At 42.8% G+C, this 27,339-nt stretch overlaps 1 protein-coding gene across 2 annotated transcripts in view; it reads left to right on the top strand.

Annotated features, from left to right (window-relative positions):
* The window catches only part of GAK (cyclin G associated kinase), a 621,278-nt gene that overhangs the window by 473,182 nt on the left and 120,757 nt on the right, over window positions 1-27,339 (top strand). Inside the window, exon 23 of one of the 2 annotated variants that reach the window (XM_063455509.1) lies at window positions 3,264-3,395. The exons of the other annotated variant lie outside the window; for it this stretch is intronic. Within the exon in view, the coding sequence (XP_063311579.1) occupies window positions 3,264-3,395 (132 nt within the window). The remainder of the gene's footprint in view (window positions 1-3,263; window positions 3,396-27,339) is intronic. 2 annotated transcript variants of the gene reach the window in all.

Here is a 27,339-nt window from a genome sequence, read left to right as displayed (position 1 = left end):
GTCATTGAGCAGTTTGTCTGCTCAATCATATGCGAGTACCTATTTTATTATATATACTCCTGATATACTATTTTATACAGTGAGCACTATCAGTTGTCTCCTTTCTCTTTTATGATCTATATATCTATATAAGACTTGCCACTCAACACGTATCCTACAATCGGGGATTATACCGCTGTATGCCATTCCCCCCAGAGCTGGTTTAAGCTCTACCGCACGTGAGGAGGACTATATTAGTCTCTATTGTTGTTATACAATATTTGCAAGACGTACTGCCCTGTTATGTCTTTTTTTTCCACATACGGACAAAAAGACCAACACTTCTCTACGTATCCCATAAGCAGGGATTTTACCGCTGTACGCCAGCCACACTAGAGCTAGTTTAGCTCAACTACACATGAGTAGGACTACCTCTTCTTCCTGCTATCCCACCTTTTTACTTGACGTATTTGCACTATTACCCTTTTCTCTCTTCACATACGGATCCTGGAAAGCTGTCTCCATTTGATCCACACAGAGAATATCCCTCTACATAGGCCGTTGATACCCCATCAGGCTCCACTAAAGAGTTTGTTTTATATTACTTTGGACTTTGTTTTACATTATTTTGGACTTTGTTCATATTAGCTGGACTGCAGCCAGCTTTAGCGCAACCTTCATTTGTCTTGTTTTTGTGTAAAATCTCACCAGGGACATTAACTGTGCAAATCTGTGTGCGACAGTGTAATTAATAGCACCCTATACTGCCGTAAATGTGAATCTTGATCTTCTACTTCAACAATATGTGTCCAAAACAGAAATCACTAATTACAATACTAAAAAAAAAACATTTTTGTTTGTATTGTACTCCAGTTTCCATTTTTTTTAAATATAGGCTCAAACTGTACCATTTGAATATTGAGTATTAAATCAGATAGCTATGAATATGCAGATAATTTTTTTTTTCTGTTTTCTTAGAAGACTTGTAACGTGCAGATTTTTTTAATGATCTAATTAAAAAACTAAGCTAAACTTAAAAAACAAAAACAAAAAAGTTTTTGAAAGTTAGAAAAACTTTTAAAAAGTAAAAAAAAAGGGAAAAATTATGTATTACCTCTACACTTGGTACAAGCTAACGAAAAAATGATCCCATGCTAAGGTCTCAAAGTATGCCTTTTGAAACACCCTAGGCAGTCTTCTTTATGAAATGGTATGCCTTTGTGAAGAAATTGGGAAAAAAAACAACCTGCTTTAAAAATTCCAAAGTGGGGCATGGACCCAGCGTAAAAATTCTAACTTAAATGGTTGTGTCTCAAATGTGCCCCTTCAGCGTCGTCATATACCTGATAAAGGTATATACGGGGGTATTGCTGTAATCAGACAGCATAGCTGATCAACATATGAAGTATTATACTGCTGTAGCACACATAAGGTTTGCAAAATATACAGTACAAGCTCACTGTGTGTGTCAAAAAGGCAGAAAAAAATGCTTATTTACACTTGGTACAAGCTAGTGGAAAAATGATTTCACGCTAAGGTTCAAAATATGTCTTTTGAAATACCCTAGGGTGTCTTCTTTAAGAAATTGTATTTTTTGTGGGGTAGTTGGAATTGTGGGGTAGTTGTGGGGTAGTTGGAATCAACCTACTAAAAGAAATTCCAGAGTGGGCTATGGACCCATCGTAAAAATTCAAAGTTTGAAAAAAAACCTTAAAATGGCTGTCTCTCGAATGTGCCCCTTCAACGTGCACATATACCTGGCAAAGGTACATATGGGGTTATTGCTGTGGTCAGACGACATAGCTGAGCAAGATAGTAAGCATCACACATAAGGTTTGCAAAATATACAGTACAAACTCACTCTGTGTGTGTAATAAAGGCAGAACAAATACTTATTACCACTACACTTGGTACAAGCTAGCAGAAAAATAATTTCAGGCTAAGGTTCAAAATATGCCTTTTGAATTACCCTGGGATATCTTCTTTAAGAAATTGTATGCGTTTATGGGGTAGTGCAAAATATACAGTACAAACTCACTGTGTGTGTAAAAAATGCTTATTACCACGACACTTGGTACAAGCTAGCGTAAAAATATGCCTTTTGAAATACCCTTGGGTGTCTTCTTTAAGAAATAGTATCGCTTTTTGGGGTAGTTGATATAAGCAGCCTGCTAAAATTTTTAAAAACATGGACCCATTAAAACTATCTATGAAAATTCACACTTTTTTTTAATTCTTTATTTTTCATGCGATGAAAAAAGACAGTCAAATTTGTAATACCGCAACCGTAGGTACATTACTTACAGAAACATTTCACATTGAATACACTGTTGAGGTACAGTTTGCATACATTTTAAATTATATTGGACTGGTATGTTGTAATGGGGGCCTTAACTAGTGAATCTGTGGATGTGTATACACCTGATTATGTGTGACAGCACAGTTATCTTAGAGCCAGCTAGTGTGTGAGGCGTGTGGTATTCGCTATGCTTCTAGTTATGGGGGTCAAACCCCGGGCTGGCTGCTTGAAATTATGGTAATAAGGTACTCCTTGTGGGGTCCAGGGCTTGAGCCGTCTTTGGCGTGTGGTGTGTTGTGGCTTTCCCTCCCTTTTGGCTCCTTATTTGGTCCTGGTCTTTATCTGTGTTGCCTCCCTTCGGTAGCTGCGTGTTAAATAGCTTGATGTCTACTTAATATAAATATATACTTTTGTGTGGCAATTTTTTTTTTTCTGTGATGGGTATTAAACTTCCAAGACAAACTTTTAGAAGATTACTCCAAGCACCATGGCCACTTCTATGATTTGAAGTGGTCATGGTGCCTGGATTATGTACCTGAATTTTACTATAAAATGTAGCTTTCAGAGGTGTAACTTCATCTACTGCAGCACTATTGGTGTTATTATTCAGCCCAGACTAGAGTTACATGTTGGCTAATATTTATTCTGTGCAAAACTGATGTCCAAAGCCAACATACTCAGCATGGTGGTGCCAGGCAGCAGATGATGATTTGAATGGTTACTTCAACAAAGCCCAGTAGTTTTCGTTGGAGTAATCCTTAACCATTTAGATTTAAGCAATGACGCTGCAAAGGTATTGCTTCCTGAAGCTTCCTGTAAATTGCTTCCTTAAGCTTAAGTTGCTTTGGTGCTTACAGTGTCCCTGTATTCTAAGAAATGTATAAAAAATAAGTGGGAAATGTACTTTAGGCTGTTTTTTTTAAATATTTGGTTAAAACAAAATAATGTTATCAATGTACTAAAGGTTTAACATTTTGTTTTTTAGCTAATTTACCCACTCCACCAGTAAAAATGGTTTCGTCGGTAAGCAATCCAGATCTTTTGAGTGAATGGAATTCATGGGAAGACTCTTCTGGGAATCTTTCCCTTTCACAAACTAGAAAAACAGTTGTTCAAGGTACCGAAATTGTTCAGTGTAAAAACTATAATGTAAGCAAAAATCATAGAAGATAATTTTTAGTAATGGTTTATGGTTCAACATTAATGACAATTAATGCCTTCATCAGAACATGTTCGTTAAAGACCACATGCCAGCATGAAATATCTTGCTTTTTTAGCATTTCTTATATGGACACTATATCACCAAAACAACTTCAGCTTAATGAAGCAGTTTTGGCATATAGATAATTTCCATGCAGTCTCACTGCTCAATTCTCTACCATTTAGGAGTTACCGTATATACTCGAGTATAAGCCGACCCGAATATAAGACGAGGCCCCTAATTTTACCCAAAAAAACTGGGAAAACTTATTGACTTGAGTATAAGACTAGGGTGGTAAATGCAGCAGCTACTGGTGAATTTCTAAATAAAATTAGATCCTAAAAAAATTATATTAATTGAATATTTATTTACAGTGTGTGTATATAATGAATGCAGTGTGTGTGTATGAGTGGAGCGTGTGTGTATGAGTGGAGCGTGTGTGTATGAGTGGAGCGTGTGTGTATGAGTGCAGTATGTATGAGTGCAGCGTGTGTGTATGAGTGCAGTATGTATGAATGCAGTGTATGTGTGCAGTGCGTGTATGAGTATGTGTGCAGTGCGTGTATGAGTATGTGTGCAGTGCGTGTATGAGTATGTGTGCAGTGTGTGTATGAGTATGTGTGCAGTGTGTATGAGTGTGTGCAGTGTGTGTGTGTTGCAGAGCCTTTGTGGGGGGTGGGCAATTTTATTATTATTATTTTTAATTATTTTAATATTTTTTTTATTATTTCATTGTATTATTATTTTTTATTATTTTAATATTTTTTATTGTTATTTTTTATTTTATTTTATTTGTAATATTATTTTTTTTGTACTTATTAATATTTTATTATTTCGATTTTTTTTTTTCGTCCCCCCTCCCTGCTTGATACATGGCAGGGAGGGGGGCTCTCCTTCCCTGGTGGTCTAGTGGCATTGGCAGTTCAGTGGGGAGGGGGCTGTGGGGGCTGCAGAGAGTTTACTTGCCTCTCCTGCAGCTCCTGTCAGCTCTCTCCTCCTCTGCGCCGTCCGTTCAGCACCTCGGACAGCTCCCAGTGTAAGTCTCGCGAGAGCCACGGCTCTCGCGAGACTTACAGTGTGAGCTGACAGAAGAGCTGACCGGACGGCGCGGAGGAGGAGAGAGCTGACAGGAGCTGCAGGAGAGATAAGTAACGCACTCTGCAGCCCCCACAGCCCCCCTGTCTGTATTATGGCAATGCAAATTGCCATAATACAGACTATTGACTCGAGTATAAGCCGAGTTGGGGTTTTTCAGCACAAAAAATGTGCTGGAAAACTCGGCTTATACTCGAGTATATACGGTAAATCACTTTGTTTATGAACCCTGGTCCCACCTCCCTGCATGTGACTTGCATAGCCTTCCTAAACACTTCCTGTAAAGTCATCTAAAGTTTATCCTTCCTTTATTGAAATTTCTATTTAATTTAGATGTTCTTATCCCCTGCTATCTTATAAGCTTGCTAGACCCTGCAAGAGCCTCCTGTATGTGATTAAAGTTCAATTTACAGGGAAGAAGATACAGTAGAAGGGAGATATGTCATCAAACTAGAATTTGACAGGTGCCCTGCCCCTTTCCCCATGAAGCCACGCCCTCAACAGATGTGTTGCCACGCCCAATGCTGGAGCGACAAGCCCCGCCCCTTTACCATGAAGCCACACCCACAACATATGTGTTGCCACGCCCAATGCTGGAGCGACCACGGCGCATGCGCGAGCCTTTGAACCACAACTCTTGTTGAACCACCACACCCACAGCGTGCACACCCACTGCGTATGAGCGCCCCCCCTCTGAACCAAGAAACGCAGTGCATGTGCATTGTAAACCAAGCCCTATGCATATTTACAGACAATTAGGACATGTTTGGGCATGTTTTAGGGGATAGAAGCGCTTTAAAACAAAGAGAATTGTAAACCAAGCCCTATGCATATTTACAGACAATTAGGACATGTTTGGGCATGTTTTAGGGGATAGGAGCGCTTTAAAACAAAAAGAATTGTAAACCAAGCCCTATGCGTATTTACAGACAACTAGAACATGTTTTGGCCCCCACCCCCCTATTTTGACCATATTGTACATAATTGAGGAACATTTTTTTTATAGAAAATAAGAAGGCAAAAAAAAAATGACCAGGACAATAAGCGATATGTTTTAAAACAAAATGTATTTATTAGGCAGTATTATATCTGTAAAACAATAAAAAAGTGCAACGCATGAATAAAAAAACATAATACGTTTCAATCCATTAAAGTACAGTAAATAGGGGTGATTATTTAACTATGTATATAGACAATTAAATCTTTAGCCACTCAGGGGTATGCCGTGTATATGAACGCTTTCTAGGTAGTAAATAGCCATGGGGTGTAGTTAGCCCTGATGCTGCTAATGGCATATGTGTTAGTGAACCCAGGGCTGGACTGGGAAAAAAATTTGGCCCGGGCATTTTTTTATCACAGCGGCCCACTAAGAAGGGGGTGGGGTAGAGAGGGTGTGTTTCGTCATCACCAATGACAAACACGCCCCCTCTCAAAGTGAGCATGTTGGTTCAATGCTCTTCCAGGGCAGACCATGCGCCGAGCTCTGCTGAAGAGCTCTAGCATGAGAAAAAAGCCCTGTATTTGTTCTGCACAGCGCAAGCAAATTTAATAACATGCTTGCACTGTGTTTCCTTGCAACTTGTCTCTGGTGTCTCTATAAATGGATGCCAGGAGACAAAAATGCCAGGAAAGATTATTGTGCATGTGTTTGGAGCCTGCCATTGTGTGTGTGCAGAGTGAGCTGATTGTGGTGTGGTATTGTGTTATAAGGACGGTTTTAGTCGTGTTGTGTTTGTGGTGTAATGTAATGCATATGTGGCTAGGGGCTGTAGAGAATGTGTGTATAAGGGATGTAGCAAAAGTGTGCATACAGGCTATAGTGTGTGTGAATATTATATATATATATATATATATATATATATATTTTATATAAATATGTTTGGAAGTATTGTGTATGTGTGTGGTGCAGTGTGTCGGGGGGGTTGTGTGTTTGTGAGGGGTGCAGTATGTGTGTGAGGGTGCGGTGGGTGCTGTGTGTGATTGATTTCTGTGAGGGTGCTGTGTGATGTGTGTGAGGGTGCTGTGGGTGATTTGTGTGTGTGGGTGCTGTGTGTGATGTGTGTGTGTGAGAGTGCCCTGTGTGAGAGTGCCCTGTGTGAGAGTGCCCTGTGTGAGAGTGCCCTGTGTGAGAGTGCCCTGTGTGAGAGTGCCGAGTGTGAGAGTGCCGAGTGTGAGAGTGCCGAGTGTGAGAGTGCCGAGTGTGAGAGTGCCGAGTGTGAGAGTGCCGAGTGTGAGAGTGCCGAGTGTGAGAGTGCCGAGTGTGAGAGTGCCGAGTGTGAGAGTGCCGAGTGTGAGAGTGCCGAGTGTGAGAGTGCCGAGTGTGAGAGTGCCGAGTGTGAGAGTGCCGAGTGTGAGAGTGCCGAGTGTGAGAGTGCCGAGTGTGAGAGTGCCGAGTGTGAGAGTGCTGAGTGTGAGAGTGCTGAGTGTGAGAGTGCTGAGTGTGAGAGTGCTGAGTGTGAGAGTGCTGAGTGTGAGAGTGCTGAGTGTGAGAGTGCTGAGTGTGAGAGGTGTATGTGTGTGGTGTGTGTTGTGTATGTGTGTGGTGTGTGTTGTGTATGTGTGTGGTGTGTGTTGTGTGTTGTGTATGTGTGTGGTGTGTGTTGTGTATGTGTGTGGTGTGTGTTGTGTATGTGTGTGTGTGTGTTGTGTATGTGTGTGTGTGTTGTGTATGTGTGTGTGTATGTTGTGTATGTGTGTGTTGTGTATGTGTATGTGTGTGATGTGTATGTGTGTGATGTGTATGTGTGTGATGTGTATGTGTGTGATGTGTATGTGTGTGATGTGTATGTGTGTGATGTGTATGATGTGTATGATGTGTGTGGTGTGGTGTGATGTGTGTGGTGTGATGTGTGATGTGTGATGTGTGTGGTGTGATGTGTATGAGTGTAGTGTGATGGGTGTGAGTGTGATGTGTATGTGTATGAGTGTAGTGTGATGGGTGTGAGTGTGATGGGTGTGAGAGTGCTGTGTATACCTGTTAGAAGGGATTGTGTGTGTTTGGGGGGGGGTAGATAAAAACAAAAAAAAGTAGGCATTATGTCCCCCCTTCCTTCTTACCTTTTAGCCTGGGGGGGGGGAAGGGCGGCATGGTGGTATCTGGGAGGGGGGATTCAGGCACTATCCCTGGTGGTCCAGTGGGTGAGTGAACTCTAGCCTGCGGGCTAGAGTTCACTCTCGCGAGATCCGGTCGTTGCCATGGCAACACTCCGGATCTCGCAAGAGGAACCCGGCGGAGCTGCAAGATAGAGCTCCGCCGGGTCCTCTCCTGGCTCCCTCCATCTCTCCCCGGCGGCGGCCGGAATATTCTCTATGTGGGCCGGTGAGGGAGATCTTTGATCTCCCCACCAGCTCATCATTGAAAACAGCGGGGCCGGCATTTGGATAGTGCCGGCCCTGCATAGACCGGCAGGGGAGATCCTGTGATCTCCCTGCCGGCCACGGCCATCGCGGCCCACCGGGCATTTGCCCGGTGTGCCCGATGGCCAGTCCGGGCCTGAGTGAACCCCAATTTTGTAGCAGTGACTGTGGTGTTACAGATGGAATTATAGTCGCATGGTTCTGAATTTTCAAATGATCCAGATAGTCTCTATTCGAAGAGTTACCTACAGCTGTAGAAGGGATGTTGAGGTCAGCCATGGGCCGATGTATGATTGATGGTTTCTAAAAAGGCCCCAGGGTGTTCTTAAGATGTCTGGATAGGTCATCAACATCACACACAGGATACTGAGAATAGTGCCGATGTATGAGTGATGGCTTCTAAAAGTCTTAAGAGGTCATGGTAGGTCATACAATGATTTATAGAACTACGTAGTGTGAAAGATCTGCTACATCAGCAGATATAAACCATATCTATTAATATCATGCGATATGAAAACAAATATGCTCAAAAGTAAACTTTTTTGAATTAGCTATAAAAAACAGGTCAATATGCTTGAAGGAACTTTCTGATCAGAAGAAATACAGAAAACATCCATAATCAGAAGTAAAGTTTTGAATAAGCTCATAAAAACAGATCTGATAAACAATACTATTTACTAATGGCCAAATTAAACAACTCAGCGGTGTTGAACAATATATATTTTAATCCTAAAGAAATTGGTAGTTATGGCGGAATTCATAATCTCTATAAGCAAACAAAAAGACACAAAATCACAAAGCAAAATATTAAAAATTTGTTATGATATCAAGATACTTACACGCTTCACAAGCCGGTGATGCGTCACTTTGAACGAAACAGAATATGCGTCTCTAATATTGATTAACAATGGCAGGCTGATTTAGTCTCAATGATTGAATTTTCAAAATACAATAATGGATTTAAATTAATTCTTACTGTCATAGACATTTTTTCAAAATACGCTTGGGTAGTGATTTTAAAAAATAAAACTGCTCAAGTATTGCTAAAGCTTTTGAATCAATATTTGGTAAGGGTTGTGTGCCTCAAAAGATGCAAACAGACAGAGGAAAATATTTTTTGAATAAGAGTGTAAAAACAACATTTACAAAATACAGAATACACCACTTCTTAACCAATAATGATGTCAAAGCAGCGGTGGTTGAACGCATTAACCGTACAATAAAAACTAGAATGTGGAGGTATTTTACAGCGCGCAATACCTTTACATACACAGATATTCAGGATGACTTAATATTTAGTTACAACAACACAACACACCGCTCAATAGGTTGTTCTCCGGCAGCTGTGACCCAATCCAATACACTTACAGTATGGAGGAGACTGTACAGGATTACTTCATACAGAAGAAGATTAAACCAACATTCAGCATTGGAGATCATGTGCGGATTTCGAAATATAAAGGTCCCTTTGTAAAAGGCTATCAACAGACATTTACAGATGAAATGCTTGAAGTTAACGGTGTGAATACCAAAGGTAGGAAACCGGTATATCACTTAAAAGACTGTAATGTCGATATGATTGAAGGGTCTTTCTACGCTGAAGAAATACAAAAAATACCCAAAGACTACAACAGGGTGTATAGAATTCAAAAAATACTAAAACAAAAAACTCAAAAGGGAAAAAGATTTTACTACGTCCAGTGGGTGGGATACCCAGAACCATTCAATAGTTGGATTGAAGAAAAACAGCTAACCACCCTCTAAAAGACATTATGGAGGACGCCCCATTTGATGTCACTCTACCAAGCAACGCATCGTATTTAACCTACCCCCAAAATGAAATATCCGTTTACACAACCAAACTGTCCAAACCAATTGTTTTGAAAGGTGAATGGGAAGTGCGGATGACAGAGATACAATATCCCCATACATGGAACACTTTTGAAACCAATGAAGGGATCATTAATGTTAGCTTAGCCGGTGGACCCCTAAAACAGCTGAACGTAAAAGCGGGATATTATGATGATGTTCAGAAGCTGGTTAGGAATATTAACAAGATTATTGCTGCGAACAATGATCTGCCGGTGGATATTAAACTGGAATATGACCCTTTGGAGCGTTATGTACATGTTGTTGGTCGTGATACATTTATAGCCAGCGACAAATTGACGCATATTCTTGGAATTGACTTTAATCATTTTGATAGAACTATTTCAGGAACTATTTGTGCAGATATAAATAGCAGTTTTTATACACTGTTTGTGTACACAGATATAATAGAGCATCAGCGTGTGGGTGATAATTATGTGCCGCTACTACGCAGAGAAAAGCCATTTTATGCTCAGCGTCCCATGATTTAGTCACAGCCATATGTGAAATTGCGCTCAATTCCCTCAAAGGAAGCATACCTTTATCACCTCATCAAATTGAAAAACGTAGAAAGTGGCGAAAAAATATAAAATCATTGTGTGATAAGAAACTATCTATTGTTAAGAAACAAATGGTTAAACAGTCTGGTGGATTTATTGGTTCTCTGCTGGGTTTTGCTATACCGCTTCTTACCGATAATGGAATATGCTGAAAAAAATGTCTTTGGTTCCGAAAAAAGAGTTGGATCTAATACAAAAGAACACTCAGCAATCTGCCACTGCTCATGAGTCTGTAACACAAAGGCTTGATGCGGACATTATGTCTCTACTTCAAAGTAGAAATATGCCAACAGCTGAGAAGATATAACGGTACACCACAATACTGCAAAAATATTTACTACATGCAAAGCAGAGTGACCGGGAAAAGCTGAACTTAACACTTTTATTACCACCGGGAGATTCCACACCTATGGACACTCATCAGCCACCAATTACTGACCCCGCTCATGTTTCGGATAATGTAATTAGTGATGTACTCCATAATGTTCATGACCGCTATAAAAAGAACACTGAACTGTTGCTTACTAGAATGACGCATGCCAAACATGTTGCAAATTGGAATGATAAGGGAGAGTTTGTTTATAAAAATAATGTTGTACCTGGTTCTAATATACTGGATCTGGTTTGGAGTGTTACGCAAAGTCATAGTGTTAGAGTACGCAAGAGACCTTGGGGCTGGGACAGTTTTTTCAGGCCATGGCTGACCTCAACATCCCTTCTACAGTTGTAGGTAACCCTTCGAATAGAGACTATCTGGATCATTTGAAAATTCAGAACCATGCGACTATAATTCCATCTGTAACACCACAGTCACCGCTACAAAATTGGGGTTCACTAACACATATGCCATTAACAGCATCAGGGCTAACTACACCCCATGGCTATTTACTACCTGGAAAGCGTTCATATACACGGCATACCCCTGAGTAGCTAAAGTTTTAATTGTCTATATACATAGTTATATAATCACCCCTGTTTTCTGTACTTTAATGGATTGAAATGTATTATGTTTTTTTATTCATGCGTTGCACTTTTTTATTGTTTTACAGATATAATACTGCCTAATAAATACATTTTGTTTTAAAACATATCGCTTATTGTCCTGGTCATTTTTTTTTGCCTTCTTATTTTCTATAAAAAAATGTTTCCTCTATTATGTACAATATGGTCAAAATAGGGGGTGGGGGCCAAAACATGTTCTAGTTGTCTGTAAATACGCATAGGGCTTGGTTTACAATTATTTTTGTTTTAAAGCGCTCCTATCCCCTAAAACATGCCCAAACATGCCCTAATTGTCTGTAAATACGCATAGGGCTTGGTTTACAATTATTTTTGTTTTAAAGCGCTCCTATCCCCTAAAACATGCCCAAACATGTCCTAATTGTCTGTAAATATGCATAGGGCTTGGTTTACAATGCGCATGCACTGCGTTTTTTGGTTCATAGGGGGGCGCTCATACGCAGTGGGTGCGCACGCTGTGGGTGTGGTGGTGCATCAGGGGTCGTGGTTCAAAGGCTCATGCATGCGCCGTGGTCGCTCCAGCATTGGGCGTGGCGACACATATGCTGTGGGTGTGGCTTCATGGTAAAGGGGCGGGGCTGGTCGCTTCATCATTGGGCGTGGCAACACATCTGTTGAGGGTGTGGCTTTATGGGGAAAGGGGCGTGGCACCTGTCAAATTCTAGTTTGATGACTTATATATCTCCCTTCTACCATCTGATTGAAAGTGAAATAGTTTTTTTTCATGCAGGCTGTGTCATTTAGAGCCATGGGAGGTGTGACAAGGGCTGCATAAACATTAATAAAGTGATTTAACTCCTAAATGGCAGTGAATTGAGCAGTGAAACCTGAGAAGCATGATCTATACATTAAAACTGCTTAATTAAGCTATAAAGTTGTTTAGGTGACTATAGTGTTCCTAATTATAATAAGTGGGTTGTTCATTTTAGGAGATGATGATTGGTTGTCTGAAAAGTAGTCAATTAGTCCACTCCTGGAGTCTCATTTGAATGTGAAATGCCATAGCATCATAATTAGGTAACCAATTATGAAGTCTGACTAGTGCAGAAGCAGACAAGAATAGAGAACTACTTTAGGTAAAGAAATTGAAAAGGCACACGAAAACAAAGAAAAAGAAAAATATCTATCTATATATATTCTGAGACAGGCAATCAGAATATGATGGCGTATAGCAGTAAAGGAACTGATGAAACCAGCCACTTAAAGCAGCAGTGTCATGGCTACTTTTTTAAGCCCCCTTCCGACTGCAATACATTTTATTGTGCCCCTAGATAACCCAAATGCCCCAAGGCCTTCCATTTTCACTATAGTGTCAGGAAAACAAACCCGCAGCCTGTCAGCCGTAGCCAGCAAGTGTAATGCCTCTTATGATGATTTAATTAATGGATGGAACACAACTGCAGACATATTGATTAGATATTTTAATTAATTGCCAAAGGGAACTACAATTGGTTGGAACAGTAACTGTAGCTTTAAATCTTAGTTTGGGTGTTGCTGATGGAATTGAGCAAGCAGAAGTGGATTTGTTACAGAGTAGCAGTCGTAATAAAGACACTTCAAATTGTAAGGAGAGATTTCCAGTGCTGTTATATTAGCAGGAAACAGTAGGAATATTATTTGACAGTAGCAGGTTAGCGGTTGCAAAAGCAGGCAGACAAAGTCCCAATTTACATAAGTAAACTCAGCGTTTAGTGGATGATAGATCCAATGCTCTTTAGGTGAAATAATTTTGCAGGGAAGAGATTGCAAGCTTATATTGCAAAGGAAAGCAGTGTGTTGGCAATTCCGCAGTAACTTTAGAATGATACTTAGCGTTCAATGGAGGAGTTCCGGAGTTCTTAATTGAGCTGTATCCAGGCCCGGACTGGCAAATGCCCGGTGGGCCGCGGTGGCCGTGGGCCGAGGCCGGCAGGGGAAGGTCCCAGGATCTCCCCTGCCGGTCTTTGCAGGGCCGGCACTATCCTAGAGCCGGCCCCGCTGTATTCCATGGAGGGCCGGTGGGGAGATCAAAGATCTCCCTCACCGGCCCACATGCTGTCAAAGGTGGCCGCCGGCGGGGAGAGAGAGGGAGGGAGCCAGCCTGCCAGCAGAGGAACTCGGCGGAGCTCTATCTTGCAGCTCCCCCGGGTTCCTCTCACGAGATCCGGAGCGTTGCCATGGCAACGACTGGATCTCGCGAGAGTGAACTCTAGCCCGCAGGCTAGAGTTCACTCACCACTGGACCACCAGGGATGGTGCACCATGCCGGTCCCCACCTCCCACTCACCAGCGTGCCGGTCCCCCCCTCCCAGGCTAAAGGGTAAGAAGGGAGGGGGGGACATAGTGCTTACTTATGTTTTTATTTTTTTTTATTTACCCCCCACACACACACACAATCCCTTCTAACATGTATACAGAGCTCTCTCACACACATCACACTCAGCACTCACACACATCACCCACAGCACTCTCACACTCAGCACTCTCACACACATCATTTCCAGCACTCTCACACACATCACACTCAGCACTCTCACACACATCACCCACAGCACTCTCACACTCGGCACTCTCACACACATCATTCCCGGCACTCTCACACACATCACCCACAGCACTCTCACACACATCACCCACAGCACTCTCACACTCAGCACTCTCACACACATCATTCCCAGCACTCTCACACACATCACACTCAGCACTCTCACACACATCATTCCCAGCACTCTCACACACATCACACTCAGCACTCTCACACACATCACCCACAGCACATATATGACAGGCCGTGAATTTTGTTGCTTATTTGATATCCTCCATAGTGCTGCCACAGAGCAGCACACGCCTGCCCTGGGTGGTCTGGCCGTTCGGTAGTTTGTTCGGTATACAAAATAGATGGGTCTTCGGTGTTCGTATACCGAACTATGGAGGATATCAAATAAGCAACAAAATTCACGGCCTGTCATATATGACAGGCCGTGAATTTTGTTGCTTATTTGATATCCTCCATAGTTCGGTATACTTTTCCTGTCAGGACAGTAAATGCCATTATCCACAATTGTATGTGCGGATGAGTACGTGACAATATGTACATGAGATATTGGACTATTCCAATAGGACAAAACAAAAGCAAATAGTGTAGTATAGTCTGAAAAAAAGGGTGTATTTATATAGAATGTTCTTGTGGAGAATTCACTCACATTCCCTGCCGGGATATAGGTTGGTACGAGTGGCAAGTACCAATGTTATATTGATTGCAGAATACATACAGGGAACACAAAACTATTTTGCCTTACTTCTGTGGAAATTGAAGTTCTAGCAGTGTTTGCGTCGTCAAGTGCCCAATTTTAGTTCCATGCACTCGAGGACCAAACACAGCTGTACGTGTTCGCAGCTAAAGATGGCCGCCGCCACGGGTTCGGCCATACGAACGGCGGCCATTCAGCCGACCGCTCAGAATGTTGTTATAATTGCGGTTATGGAGGTGTGAACAGAGGTGAAAGAGGTCAATGAACAGCACACGCCTGCCCTGGGTGGTCTGGCCGTTCGGTAGTTTGTTCGGTATACAAAATAGATGGGTCTTCGGTGTTCGTATACCGAACTATGGAGGATATCAAATAAGCAACAAAATTCACGGCCTGTCATATACGAATTATATTACAGTCAAAAAAGTTTTTCGGTTTTTAAATGCATGCTATTGTGACACCAGATATGAGTGGCACTGTGCACTGGCAGAGGTTGGCAGAGTACACGCTGTAGGCCTGACACTCGCTTGCAGACAACTAACTGCTATTCAATCTATAACAGTGAAAAAAGTTTTTGGGTTTTTAAATGCAATCTATTGCGACATATCAAATAAGCAACAAAATTCACGGCCTGTCATATATGACAGGCCGTGAATTTTGTTGCTTATTTGATATCCTCCATAGTTCGGTATACGAACACCGAAGACCTATCTATTTTGTATACCGAACAAACTACCGAACGGCCAGACCACCCAGGGCAGGCGTGTGCTGCTCATTGACCTCTTTCACCTCTGTTCACACCTCCATAACCGCAATTATAACAACATTCTGAGCGGTCGGCTGAATGGCCGCCGTTCGTATGGCCGAACCCGTGGCGGCGGCCATCTTTAGCTGCGAACACGTACAGCTGTGTTTGGTCCTCGAGTGCATGGAACTAAAATTGGGCACTTGACGACGCAAACACTGCTAGAACTTCAATTTCCACAGAAGTAAGGCAAAATAGTTTTGTGTTCCCTGTATGTATTCTGCAATCAATATAACATTGGTACTTGCCACTCGTACCAACCTATATCCCGGCAGGGAATGTGAGTGAATTCTCCACAAGAACATTCTATATAAATACACCCTTTTTTCAGACTATACTACACTATTTGCTTTTGTTTTGTCCTATTGGAATAGTCCAATATCTCATGTACATATTGTCACGTACTCATCCGCACATACAATTGTGGATAATGGCATTTACTGTCCTGACAGGAAAAGTTGTGCCAAGCAACATTACTGTCCTGACAGGAAAAGGTGTGCCGAGCAGCAATCATGCAAATGGAAACCTGGTAATTGCCTTTGGGGTCAAAGGTCGGTTACAGCCAATCAGATCCACAGGAGGGGTATTTAGGCCCAGTTCTCCTCTTGCTCAGTGCCCTGTCGTGGTTTCATGTCTATGGTTATCCAAGAGTGCGTTTCTGATCTTGATTTTATGGTATTTGACTTTGACTTTGGTTTGACTTACCTGATATGGGGTATCCTTCTCTTTTGTCTTTTCCTCATCTTTGTGTCTGATTCTGTGTCCCTGACCTCGGCAAGTATTTTGAATATTCTTGGAGACGTTAAGTCCGGCCATTCTAAGGTCCGTTTATACGTTATCCTTAGTCCTAGGTGTGACACAGTACTGCGTGCTGGATCAACTTGTAATCCTGACTAGTGATGTACCGAACGGTTCGCTGGCGAATAGTTCCCGGCAAACATAGCGCATTCGCCACGGCGGCCGAACATATGCGCGGTTCGATCCGCCCCCTATTCGTCATCATTGAGTAAACTTTGACCCTGTGCCTCACAGTCAGCAGACACATTCCAGCCAATCGGCAGCAGACCCTCCCTTCCAGACCCTTTTTTCCCTGTGTAATCTAATTGCAGTTTCCTGCCTGCCAGCTTCTGTGTCAGGCTCACAGTTGATACTGTGCCCACTTGCCCAGTGCCACCACTTATATCTGGTGTCACAATAGCTTGCATTTAAAAACAAAAAAGTTTTTTCACTGTTATAGATTGAATAGCAGTTAGTTGTCTTCAAGCGTGTGTGCGTCTACTCTGCCAACCTCTGCCAGTGCACAGTGCCACTCATATCTGGTGTCACAATAGCGTGCATTTAAAAACAATTTTTTTTTTCACTGTTATAGATTGAATAGCAGTTAGTTGTCTTCAAGCGGGTGTGTCAGGCCTGCAGTGTCTACTCTGCCAAACTCTGCCAGTGCACAGTGCCACTCTTATCTGGTGTCACAATAGCATGCATTTAAAAAACAAAAAACTTTTTTGACTGTAATATAATAGCAGTCAGTGCCCTTCATAAGTGTTTGTCAGGCCTACAGCGTGTACTCTGCCAACCTCTGCCAGTGCACAGTGCCACTCATATCTGGTCTCACAATAGCGTGCATTTAAGACCAAAAAAAGTTTTTCACTATTATAGATTGAATAGCAGTTAGTTGTCTTCAAGCGGGTGTGTCAGGCCTACAGCCTGATTGAATAGCAGTTAGTTGTCTGCAAGCGGGTGTCAGACCTACAGCGTCTACTCTGCCAGTGCACAGTGCCACTCATATCTGGTGTCACAATAGCGTGCATTTAAAAACTTTTTTCACTGTTATAGATTGAATAGCAGTTAGTTGTCTGCAAGCGTGTGTCAGACCTACAGCGTGTACTCTGCCAACCTCTGCCAGTGCACAGTGCCACTCATATCTGGTCAAACAATAGCGTGCATTTAAAACCAAAAAACTTTTTTCACTGTTATAGATTGAATAGCAGTTAGTTGTCTTCAAGCGGGTGTGTCAGGCCTACAGCCTGATTGAATAGCAGTTAGTTGTCTGCAAGCGTGTGTCAGACCTACAGCGTGTACTCTGCCAACCTCTGCCAGTGCACAGTGCCACTCATATCTGGTCTCACAATAGCGTGCATTTAAAACCAAAAAACTTTTTTCACTGTTATAGATTGAATAGCAGTTAGTTGTCTTCAAGCGGGTGTGTCAGGCCTACAGCCTGATTGAATAGCAGTTAGTTGTCTGCAAGCGGGTGTCAGACCTACAGCGTGTACTCTGCCAACCTCTGCCAGTGCACAGTGCCACTCATATCTGGTGTCACAGTAGCTTGCACGCATTGTACCACTAATCCCCCAAAAAAATGACAGGCAGAGGCAGGCCACCCCCCAGGGGCCGTCGTGGTCGTGGTGCTGCTATTCCCTTTTGCCCTAGAATAATGCCCAGTTTTCAGAGGCCACGTACCCTGAACTTGAAAAGTTCTGAGGACATAGTTGACTGGCTAACACAGGACACCCAATCTTCTACAGCTTCCGCTCGGAACCTTGACGCAACATCCTCCTCCAGCTTCGCTTCGGGCACCTCTCAAGATACCACTCACCTGCCTGCCGCCAACACCAACTCTAGCACCACAGCCGCTTCACTTGGTATGTCAGAGGAGTTATTTACACATCCATTTGAAGAAATTAGTGAAGCGCAACCATTATTGCCAGAGGATGTAGATAACAGGGATATGTCTGTCAGGCAGCATTACACACATGGACGTACGGTGTGATGATGATGATGTTGTACCCGCTGCTGCTTCCTTTGCTGAGTTGTCAGATACAAGTGAAACGGTTGATGTTGACGATGCGTCCATGGATGTCATGTGGGTGCCCGCTCGGCAAGAAGAAGAACAGGGTGAAAGTTCAGATGGGGAGGCAGAGAGGAGGAGGAGACGAGTTGGGAGGTCGTCGCAAGGAGCTAGTGGCATGACAGCATGCATCGGCACCTGGGGTCAGCCCGACAGCACGCCAATCAACGCATGCTGTGTCCACCACCAGAATGCCATCATTGCAGAGCTCAGCAGTGTGGAATTTTTTTTTGTGTGTCAGCCTCTGACAACAGCGATGCCATTTGCAACCTGTGCCAAAAGAAACTGAGTCGTGGGAAGTCCAACACCCACCTAGGTACAACTGCTTTGCGTAGGCACATGATCGCACATCACAAACGCCTATGGGATTAACACATGAGTACAAGCAGCACACAAACTCAAAGCAGTCATCCTCCTCCTGGTCCAGCATCTTCAGCAACATCAACCACTGCTGTCCTCCTTGCCCCCTCTCAACCATCCGCCACTCCATCTCTCGCCTTGAGCAGTTCCCGCTCATCTGCCCACAGTCAGGTGTCTGTCAAGGACATGTTTGAGCGTAAGAAGCCAATGTCAGAAAGTCACCCCCTTGCCCGGCGTCTGACAGCTGGCTTGTCTGAACTATTAGCCCGCCAGCTTTTACCATACAAGCTGATGGAGTCTGAGGCATTCAAAAAATTTGTAGCTATTGGGACACCGCAGTGGAAGGTACCCGGACGAAATTTATTTTCACAAAAGGCAATCCCCAACCTGGATTGTGCAAAAGGAAGTAATGGCATGTCTGGCACACAGTGTTAGGGCAAGGGTCCATCTGACCACTGATATCTGGTCTGCAAAGCATGGTCAGGGCAGGTATATCACCTGCACTGCGCATTGGGTAAACATGCTGACGGCTGCCAAGCATGGAATGCGTGGCTCTGCAGAGGAGTTGGTGACACCGCCACGACTTGCAGGCAGGCCTGCTACTCCATCCTCTTCCATAACCTCCTCGGCTGAGTCCTCTTCTGCTGCTGCGTCTTGCTCCACATCAACGGCACCCCCCCAGCTCCCCGGGTACTATTCCACATCCCGGATACGGCAGTGTCACGCCGTCTTAGGTTGGACTTGCTTGAAAGCAGAGAGTCACACCGGACAAGCACTCCTGTCCGCCCTGAACACACAGGTGGAAAAGTGACTGAGTCCGCTGCAACTGGAGATCGGCAAAGTGGTTTGTGACAACGGAACAAATTTGTTGGCGGCATTGAAGTTGGGCAAGTTGACACATGTGCCGTGCATGGCACGTGTGTAATCTGATCGTACAACGCTTTGTGCATAAGTACACAGGCTTACAGGATGTCCTGAAGCAGGCCAGGAAGGTATGTGGCCATTTCAGGCATTCCTACACGGCCATGGCGCACTTCGCAGATATCCAGTGGCGAAACAACATGCCAGTGAGGCGCTTGATTTGCGACAGCCCGACACGTTGGAATTCAACACTCCTAATGTTCGACCGCCTGCTCCAACAAGAAAACGCCGTTAATGAATATTTGTATGACCGGGGTGCTAGGACAGCCTCTGGGGAGCTGGGAATTTTTCTTTACTGGACGCTCATGCGCAATGCCTGTAGGCTCATGCGTCCTTTTGAGGAGGTGACAAACCTAGTCAGTTGCACCGAAGGCACCATCAGCGACATCATACCATTTGTTTTCTTCCTAGAGCGTGCCCTGCGAAGAGTGCTGGATCAGGCCGTAGATGAGCGTGAAGAGGAAGAGTTGTGGTCACCATCACCACCAGAAACAGCCTTATCAGCATCGCTTGCTGGACCTGCGGCAACGCTGGAAGAGGATTGTGAGGAAGAAGAGTCAGAGGAGGAATGTGGCTTTGAGGAGGAGGAGGAAGACCAACCACAACAGGCATCCCAGGGTGCTCATTGTCACCTATCTGGTACCCGTGGTGTTGTACGTGGCTGGGGGGGAAGAACATACCGTCATTGAGATCACTGAGGAGGAGGAACGGGAAATGAGTAGCTCGGCATCCAACCTTGTGCAAATGGGGTCTTTCATGCTGTCGTGCCTGTTGAGGGACCCTCGTATAAAAAGGCTGAAGGAGAACGACCTGTACTGGGTGTCCACGCTACTAGACCCACGGTATAAGCAGAAAGTAAAAACAAAACAAAGAGTAGGCGCTAAATAACAAAGGATGGCAGCAACCCTATAAGGGAATCCCTCAAAAACCCTTAGATACAAAACAAAGAGAAAAAATAGGAATAAGGGCTGCGCCTAGTAAAAACTAGATAAAATAGTCCAAATAAAATAAATGGGTAAAAAGGGAAAGTCTTATCTAGAGACGTCTGTAGTGGTTGTATGGCAGTGTTCAGTCCAGAGCAATTATCCTTATTATGTTCTTCCTTGTGGGTCAGCTCATATGCAAGAGACAAGAAATATAGGAAGCCAAATAGTGTAGTATGTTGGTAATAGTTGAGATAAATATATAAAGAATCTTGAATGCAAACTCACATTTATAAGAGCTTAGACCCGCTCTGGTGTGAAGGGCGTACAGCGGTTTGATCCCCGCTTATGGGATATAAGGTGAGTTTCCTTCGTCTGCGTTTCTTCCGTCCGTGGTATAATAAACACTCAGATAGAAAGAAACAGCCAATAGTGTTCACTGTGTAAAAACTATTAAATAAAATAATAAAATAGAATGGGTACTCACAAGAAAGGAGCAGAACAACTGCTCCTTGTTGATAGCGCTGGTGGTATAATCCCCACCTAGGATTGCTTGGAGTCCGACGTAATAAAACAATGCCAGGTAAAAAGTAGGTAAATGTGTATTAAAAGATAAACAGTACAATTAAAAGTAACCAAATATACTTTAATATTAAAAATACACAATTATAAAACCATAAACGCGTTTCGCCACAAGGCGTTATCAATATGGGGAAAGAACCTGATACCTGGCAAGAAAATGAATAAATAGCAAACCCAATTGTTTGAAAATTGGCGCCAAAAAATAAGTAACCAATCACAGGACGGGTTGGTATTAATATAATAAAAACTGTATAAAAACAGAGAAAGTACTGAGTGATAAAATAGAGGTGCTAAATAACAGTTAGAATTTATAAATATACATCTAAAACGAGCAAAATATAGATATAATTTGTTAGAATATAGCACGGTCACATGACCGGCATGAACACAGCGGGGGTTGATGGGAAGTGTAGTTAGACGCCGGCGAGCACTGCGCAGCCGCCGGCGTCTGTGTGATAGCTTGGAAGGGCGTCAGCAGGCACTAAACCTTATTAGTCCTTTTAGATACAAATTCAGTGATTTTGTGAGGAACATCAGGGTCAGTGGTTCTGCAAACAATGCACATTTTACACTTACAAAAACCTTCTATTTGTGGAAAAAGGATACAGGGTGGGTCTTTTTAGTTTCTCTAGTGAAATTCTTGGTTAACATTGATTTTAAATTTTTGGCTCCTCTAAATATAATATTTGGGCGCTCAGGTACAATTTTATTTAGAGTTTCATCTTGTTTTAAAAGGTGCCAGTGCTTTCTTATAATCTTTTTTACATTATTGCTTTTACTCGGTAAAGGCATCGCTGTGTCTGTAGTTTTAGGTTTATATTTTAAAAGTTCATTCCTATCTTTTTTTTGGATGTCTCTGATAGTATTTTCAAGTTCTAATTTAGGGTAGTTTTTCTCAACAAATTTGTCTTTCAAAAAATCAGCTTGTACTTTAAAATCTTTTATTTCTGAACAATTTCTCCTAAGTCTAAGTATTTGACTTTTCGGAGCGCTGTCTAACCAGGGTTGGTAGTGGCAACTGCTTTTGTCTATAGCAGTATTTGCACAGACTTTTTAAAAAAAGTCTTAGTATTTAGTTTTCCATTTGTTATAAAAATATTAAGGTCTAAAAAATTAATTTGTTCTCGACTATATTCATTAGTAAGAATTACTATTGAGATTATTAATATTGAGATTAGTGATAAAAGAATTAAGTTTGTTCTCAGTACCATCCCAGATAAAAAAAAGGTTGTCAATATATCTAAAAAAGGAAACTAGGTTTGCTCTCCAAGCATGATCGCAAAAAATGGCCTCAGACTCCCAATTTGCCATAAATAAATTAGCGGAGCTTGGAGCAAACCTAGTCCCCATTGCAGTCCCTCTTTTTTGGAGATAAAATGAATTTAAAAAACAGAAATAGTTATTTTTTAAAATAATATTAATACCTTCTAAAATAAATTCAATTTGTTTTTCAGCAATTTTACCTTCTCTTGTTAAGATATCTCTTACAGCTTGACAGCCTATATCATGACCCTGATGTTCCTCACAAAATCACTGAATTTGTATCTAAAAGGACTAATAAGGTTTACAAAATAAATGATTTTATCAATTGTTCTACGAAAAACGTCATATCTGCTTGAATGCCCCTGTGGCCTCCAATATGTTGGAATGACCACAAGGTGTTTGAAAACGCGTTTAAGCGAACATTGAAGAAACATAAAAAATGGATACCAGAATCACTCTGTATCCAAACATTTTATTATACACAACAAAGATCCAAAAATGCTTAAATGTATTGGAATAAAAAAATGTGTAGTTCCATGGAGGGGTGGAAATAGTAAAAACATTTGAGGTAAAAAAGAAATGGAGTGGGTTTACAAACTTCAAACCCTTGCTCCACATGGTCTCAATGTAGATTTTGATTTGTTTAATTTTTTATAAGCTCTGCTATTATTCTTTTGGTCATGTCTTTTAATTTCATTTTTAACAGATTTTTTCTTATTTTTCTTTGTATTTTACATTCCCATTGATGTTTTTATATGCTGTTTACATATGCTGTATATACATGTATTTATGTCTTATATAGGTTGTTTGCATATAAATTTATTTATGTCTTATATTAGTTTTTTGCATTCACCATATTTATATTTATTATTTTTTTTAGCCATCATGCCTGATTACACTGATTCAGTGTATCAGACATGATGTCTATGTCTATTCATTTTTTCTCCCTATAGTCGGCTGCAGCTCTGTGCAAGCCAACTTTTTTTGCTGTGGGATCTCCATGACGACGGCTGCAGCCTTGTGCGAGCCGCCGCGTCATACTCCCCACGCCCCTAGTTTGACGACAGCCGCAGCCCAGTGCGAGCCGTCGTCTCCCCTTGTGTGCACCCCCCCCCTCCAGGCGTAAGCCGCACCTCCTGTGCGTGCTGACGCCCTTCCAAGCTATCACACAGACGCCGGCGGCTGCGCAGTGCTCGCCGGCGTCTAACTACACTTCCCATCAACCCCCGCTGTGTTCATGCCGGTCATGTGACCGTGCTATATTCTAACAAATTATATCTATATTTTGCTTGTTTTAGATGTATATTTATAAATTCTAACTGTTATTTAGCACCTCTATTTTATCACTCAGTACTTTCTCTGTTTTTATACAGTTTTTATTATATTAATACCAACCCGTCCTGTGATTGGTTACTTATTTTTTGGCGCCAATTTTCAAACAATTGGGTTTGCTATTTATTCATTTTCTTGCCAGGTATCAGGTTCTTTCCCCATATTGATAATGCCTTGTGGCGAAACGCGTTTATGGTTTTATAATTGTGTATTTTTAATATTAAAGTATATTTGGTTACTTTTAATTGTACTATTTATCTTTTTTTTTTTTTTAATTCTTTATTTTTGTTGAGGCATGTGGTTATGGGGGTACAGAAAAAAGAGGGGGAGACGTTCAAAAGTTGTACAGGATGGGGTCGTCATTACATATTGACATTGTCTCCTATGATCATCAACCTCATTTTATATATAGTAACATACTATGGCTAAATACTATCTCTCGCTTTAAAACTGTAATCTCTCGCTTTAATACTGTTTTCTCTCGCTTTAATACTGTTGTCTCTCGCTTTAATACTGTTGTCTCTCGCTTTAATACTGTTGTCTCTCGCTTTAATACTGTTGTCTCTCGCTGTATTACTGTTATCTCTCGCCTCAATACTGCCATCTCTAGCTTTAATATCGTTACCGCTAAATCTAAAAATACCAGTGTAATACGTAAGACTAGTTATGGTTAGTAAGCTGTAGATTAAATCACATCATGGGACTAAAGTCTGCAAGCGCTCGGTTCGCATACCTCGCTAAACATAATGCTTATTGGTAGAGCTTACAAAACTGCAGGCTAATATTCCAAGCTAAACAGTTGCTAGACTAACATGAATAGTAAAAACTGTATGCTTTCGTGCGCGATTAAAAGTTAATCATGGTGTGCCTGCATGAAAAGCTGCAAAGCTAGGTAACAAAACAAAGGGTGAAGGTAACTTTGCTAAATAAAATATGCTTTTATAACATTAGTGGTCACCACCGTTATCCACTGGCTGCACACTTCTCTGGCGGTCTGAGGAGTGGGTTATAAGGCTGGTAAGTTCATGGCGTTGGTTGATGGAGTTGACTGGCAGCTGTTTATCAGTCCCGTGCTCGGTTTAGGTCGTTCACCCCACCCCAGTATTCGGGTGAGTGCCCATAAGGGTGCCGGGTCTGCGTGCTTCACGGTAACCCTCTTGCCCCAGACCTCGGGAGGGGCCCACATTAAATGGCCACAGACTCGGGGGTTCCTGTCGGAGTCCAAGTTTTTCCCATGGGGGGTGCAACATTGGCCCCTGATGCGTTTTCGCCACTTATAGCGGGGGGCTTTCCGTCGTCGTGGCCGGTGCGTTGGGGGTTTCCCCCTTTTGGCCCTTGGCCCAGGTGAGCCTTTTGTGCTGGTGGCTGTAGCTCGCAATTGTCGAGTGATCGGAGGGTGTACCTGCGCCTGCTGTTCTTTTCCCCCTCGTGGGCTCTCCTGGCTCTGTGAGTGTTTGGCTTCGGCTCGGGCTTCCAGCTTTGCCCAGAAGCGGAGAAAGAGCTCGTCGATTCTTTGTTCCAGGCTGGCAGGTAAGTTCAGGGTGTGTGGTGACTTCAGTGCCGCGCATCCGTCCGCCATCTTGGGGGAGCACATGGCGATCTCCGCCTGCATTATTGTTGCCGCTCGTAGGTATGTGTAGCGGCCAGTGGGGACCGGGATTACCCCCACCGGTCCAAATGGGGGGGGGGAGGGGAGGAGATCTGCTCCCACCTCAGCTTTCTCCAGCGTGTGCGTTAACAGCCCGTGACAGTAGGGCAGGGCAGCGGCCGTCCACCCTGTCCCCCGTTCCACTAGGCCGCAGACCGCGGGGTATCGCCGGAGCGGCCAGAGCCTTGATGTGGTAGTTGTGGGATCAGGCAGCCTCCTCTTCAGTATGCTTTGGCACCAATTTAGGTCTGTTTATTGCGGGATAGGCTTGCTTAAAGTTGTGGTACAGGCCTAAAGTTCCTGGAGCTCAGCAGACATGCGACTGATCCGCTCAGTGGCTCAGCCCCCCCCCCTGTACTATTTATCTTTTAATACACATTTACCTACTTTTTACCTGGCATCGTTTTATTACGTCGGACTCCAAGCAATCCTAGGTGGGGATTATACCACCTGCGCTATCAACAAGGAGCAGTTGTTCTGCTCCTTTCTTGTGAGTACCCATTCTATTGTATTATTTTATTTAATAGTTTTTACACAGTGAACACTATTGGCTGTTTCTTTCTATCTGAGTGTTTATTATACCACGGACGGAAGAAACGCAGACAAAGGAAACTCACCTTATATCCCATAAGCGGGGATCAAACCGCTGTACGCCCTTCACACCAGAGCGGGTCTAAGCTCTTATAAATGTGAGTTTGCATTCAAGATTCTTTATATATTTATCTCAACTATTACCAACATACTACACTATTTGGCTTCCTATATTTCTTGTCTCTTGCATATGAGCTGACCCACAAGGAAGAACATAATAAGGATAATTGCTCTGGACTGAACACTGCCATACAACCACTACAGACGTCTCTAGATAAGACTTTCCCTTTTTACCCATTTATTTTATTTGGACTATTTTATCTAGTTTTTACTAGGCGCAGCCCTTATTCCTATTTTTTCTCTTCATAAGCAGAAAGTGGCTGAAATGTTACCAAATTACAACAAGTCGGAAAGGATGCAGCATTTGCAAAATAAATTAAAAAGTATGCTTTACACAGCATATAAGGGTGATGTCACAGCACAACGGGAATCTAACAGGGGAAGAGGTGAAAGTAATCCTCCTCCTCCCACGACCACGCCGGCAAGGTCAGGACGCTTTACAGATGTGTTGTTGATGGAGGACATGCAGAGCTTTTTAAGTCCTACGCATCGCCACAGCCCTTCGGGATCCACCCTCAAAGAACGACTCGACCGAAAGGTAGCAGACTACCTCGCCTTAACTGCAGATATCGACACCCTGAGGAGCGATGAACCCCTTCACTACTGGGTGTGCAGGCTTGACCTGTTTCCTGAGCTATCCCAATTTTCGATAGAACTTCTGGCCTGCCCCGCTTCAAGTGTCCTGTCAGAAAGGACCTTCAGTGCAGCAGGAGGTATTGTCACTGAGAAGAGAAGTCGCCTAGGTCAAAAAAGTCTAGATTACATCACCTTTATTAAGATGAATGAGGGATGGATCCCGAAGGGACTGACACGGGGCCATACATTAGACTAAAAAAGGCCTGATGAGATGAGCTGCCTTGGGCTAAAAATGGTCCACACGCTGCTGTATTTTAGCTCTGAATGCCGGTTGACTTGCGTGACTTATCCGCCAACAACTAGGGTTCAAGCCGCAATGTTTTAGGGCACTTTCTGCCTTGGAAACAAACATCAATTTTTCTGTCTGCTGCTACTGCAGCGGCTGCAACAATACCTAATTTTTCAGGCATGTGTACATGCCTAATTTTTCGGGCCTCTGGTGCTGCACTGTGGCTTCAAAAACTAAACCAAAAAAAGGCACATAACAGGGATTAAACTGATAGGAGAGGTGTGTTAAGTAGTACTATTCCTATCTGTTGGCACATTAGATTGCACGCGCAGTGCCCCAAATTTGAAGTAGGAGGACCGACCAAGCATCTTTTTCCATCTCCCGCTTCCTAAAATCGATGCCATATACACGTCCCCTGATAGGGCGCCAGCTCATTATTCTCTTGGGCGCCAGCTCGTTATTCTCTTTTTCACT

The sequence above is a fragment of the Pelobates fuscus genome, chromosome 5, assembly GCF_036172605.1.
Source record: "Pelobates fuscus isolate aPelFus1 chromosome 5, aPelFus1.pri, whole genome shotgun sequence".
Taxonomy (NCBI): domain Eukaryota; kingdom Metazoa; phylum Chordata; class Amphibia; order Anura; family Pelobatidae; genus Pelobates; species Pelobates fuscus.
Note: the sequence above shows the minus strand (reverse complement) of the source record. Positions and strands in the feature narration are given on the sequence as shown.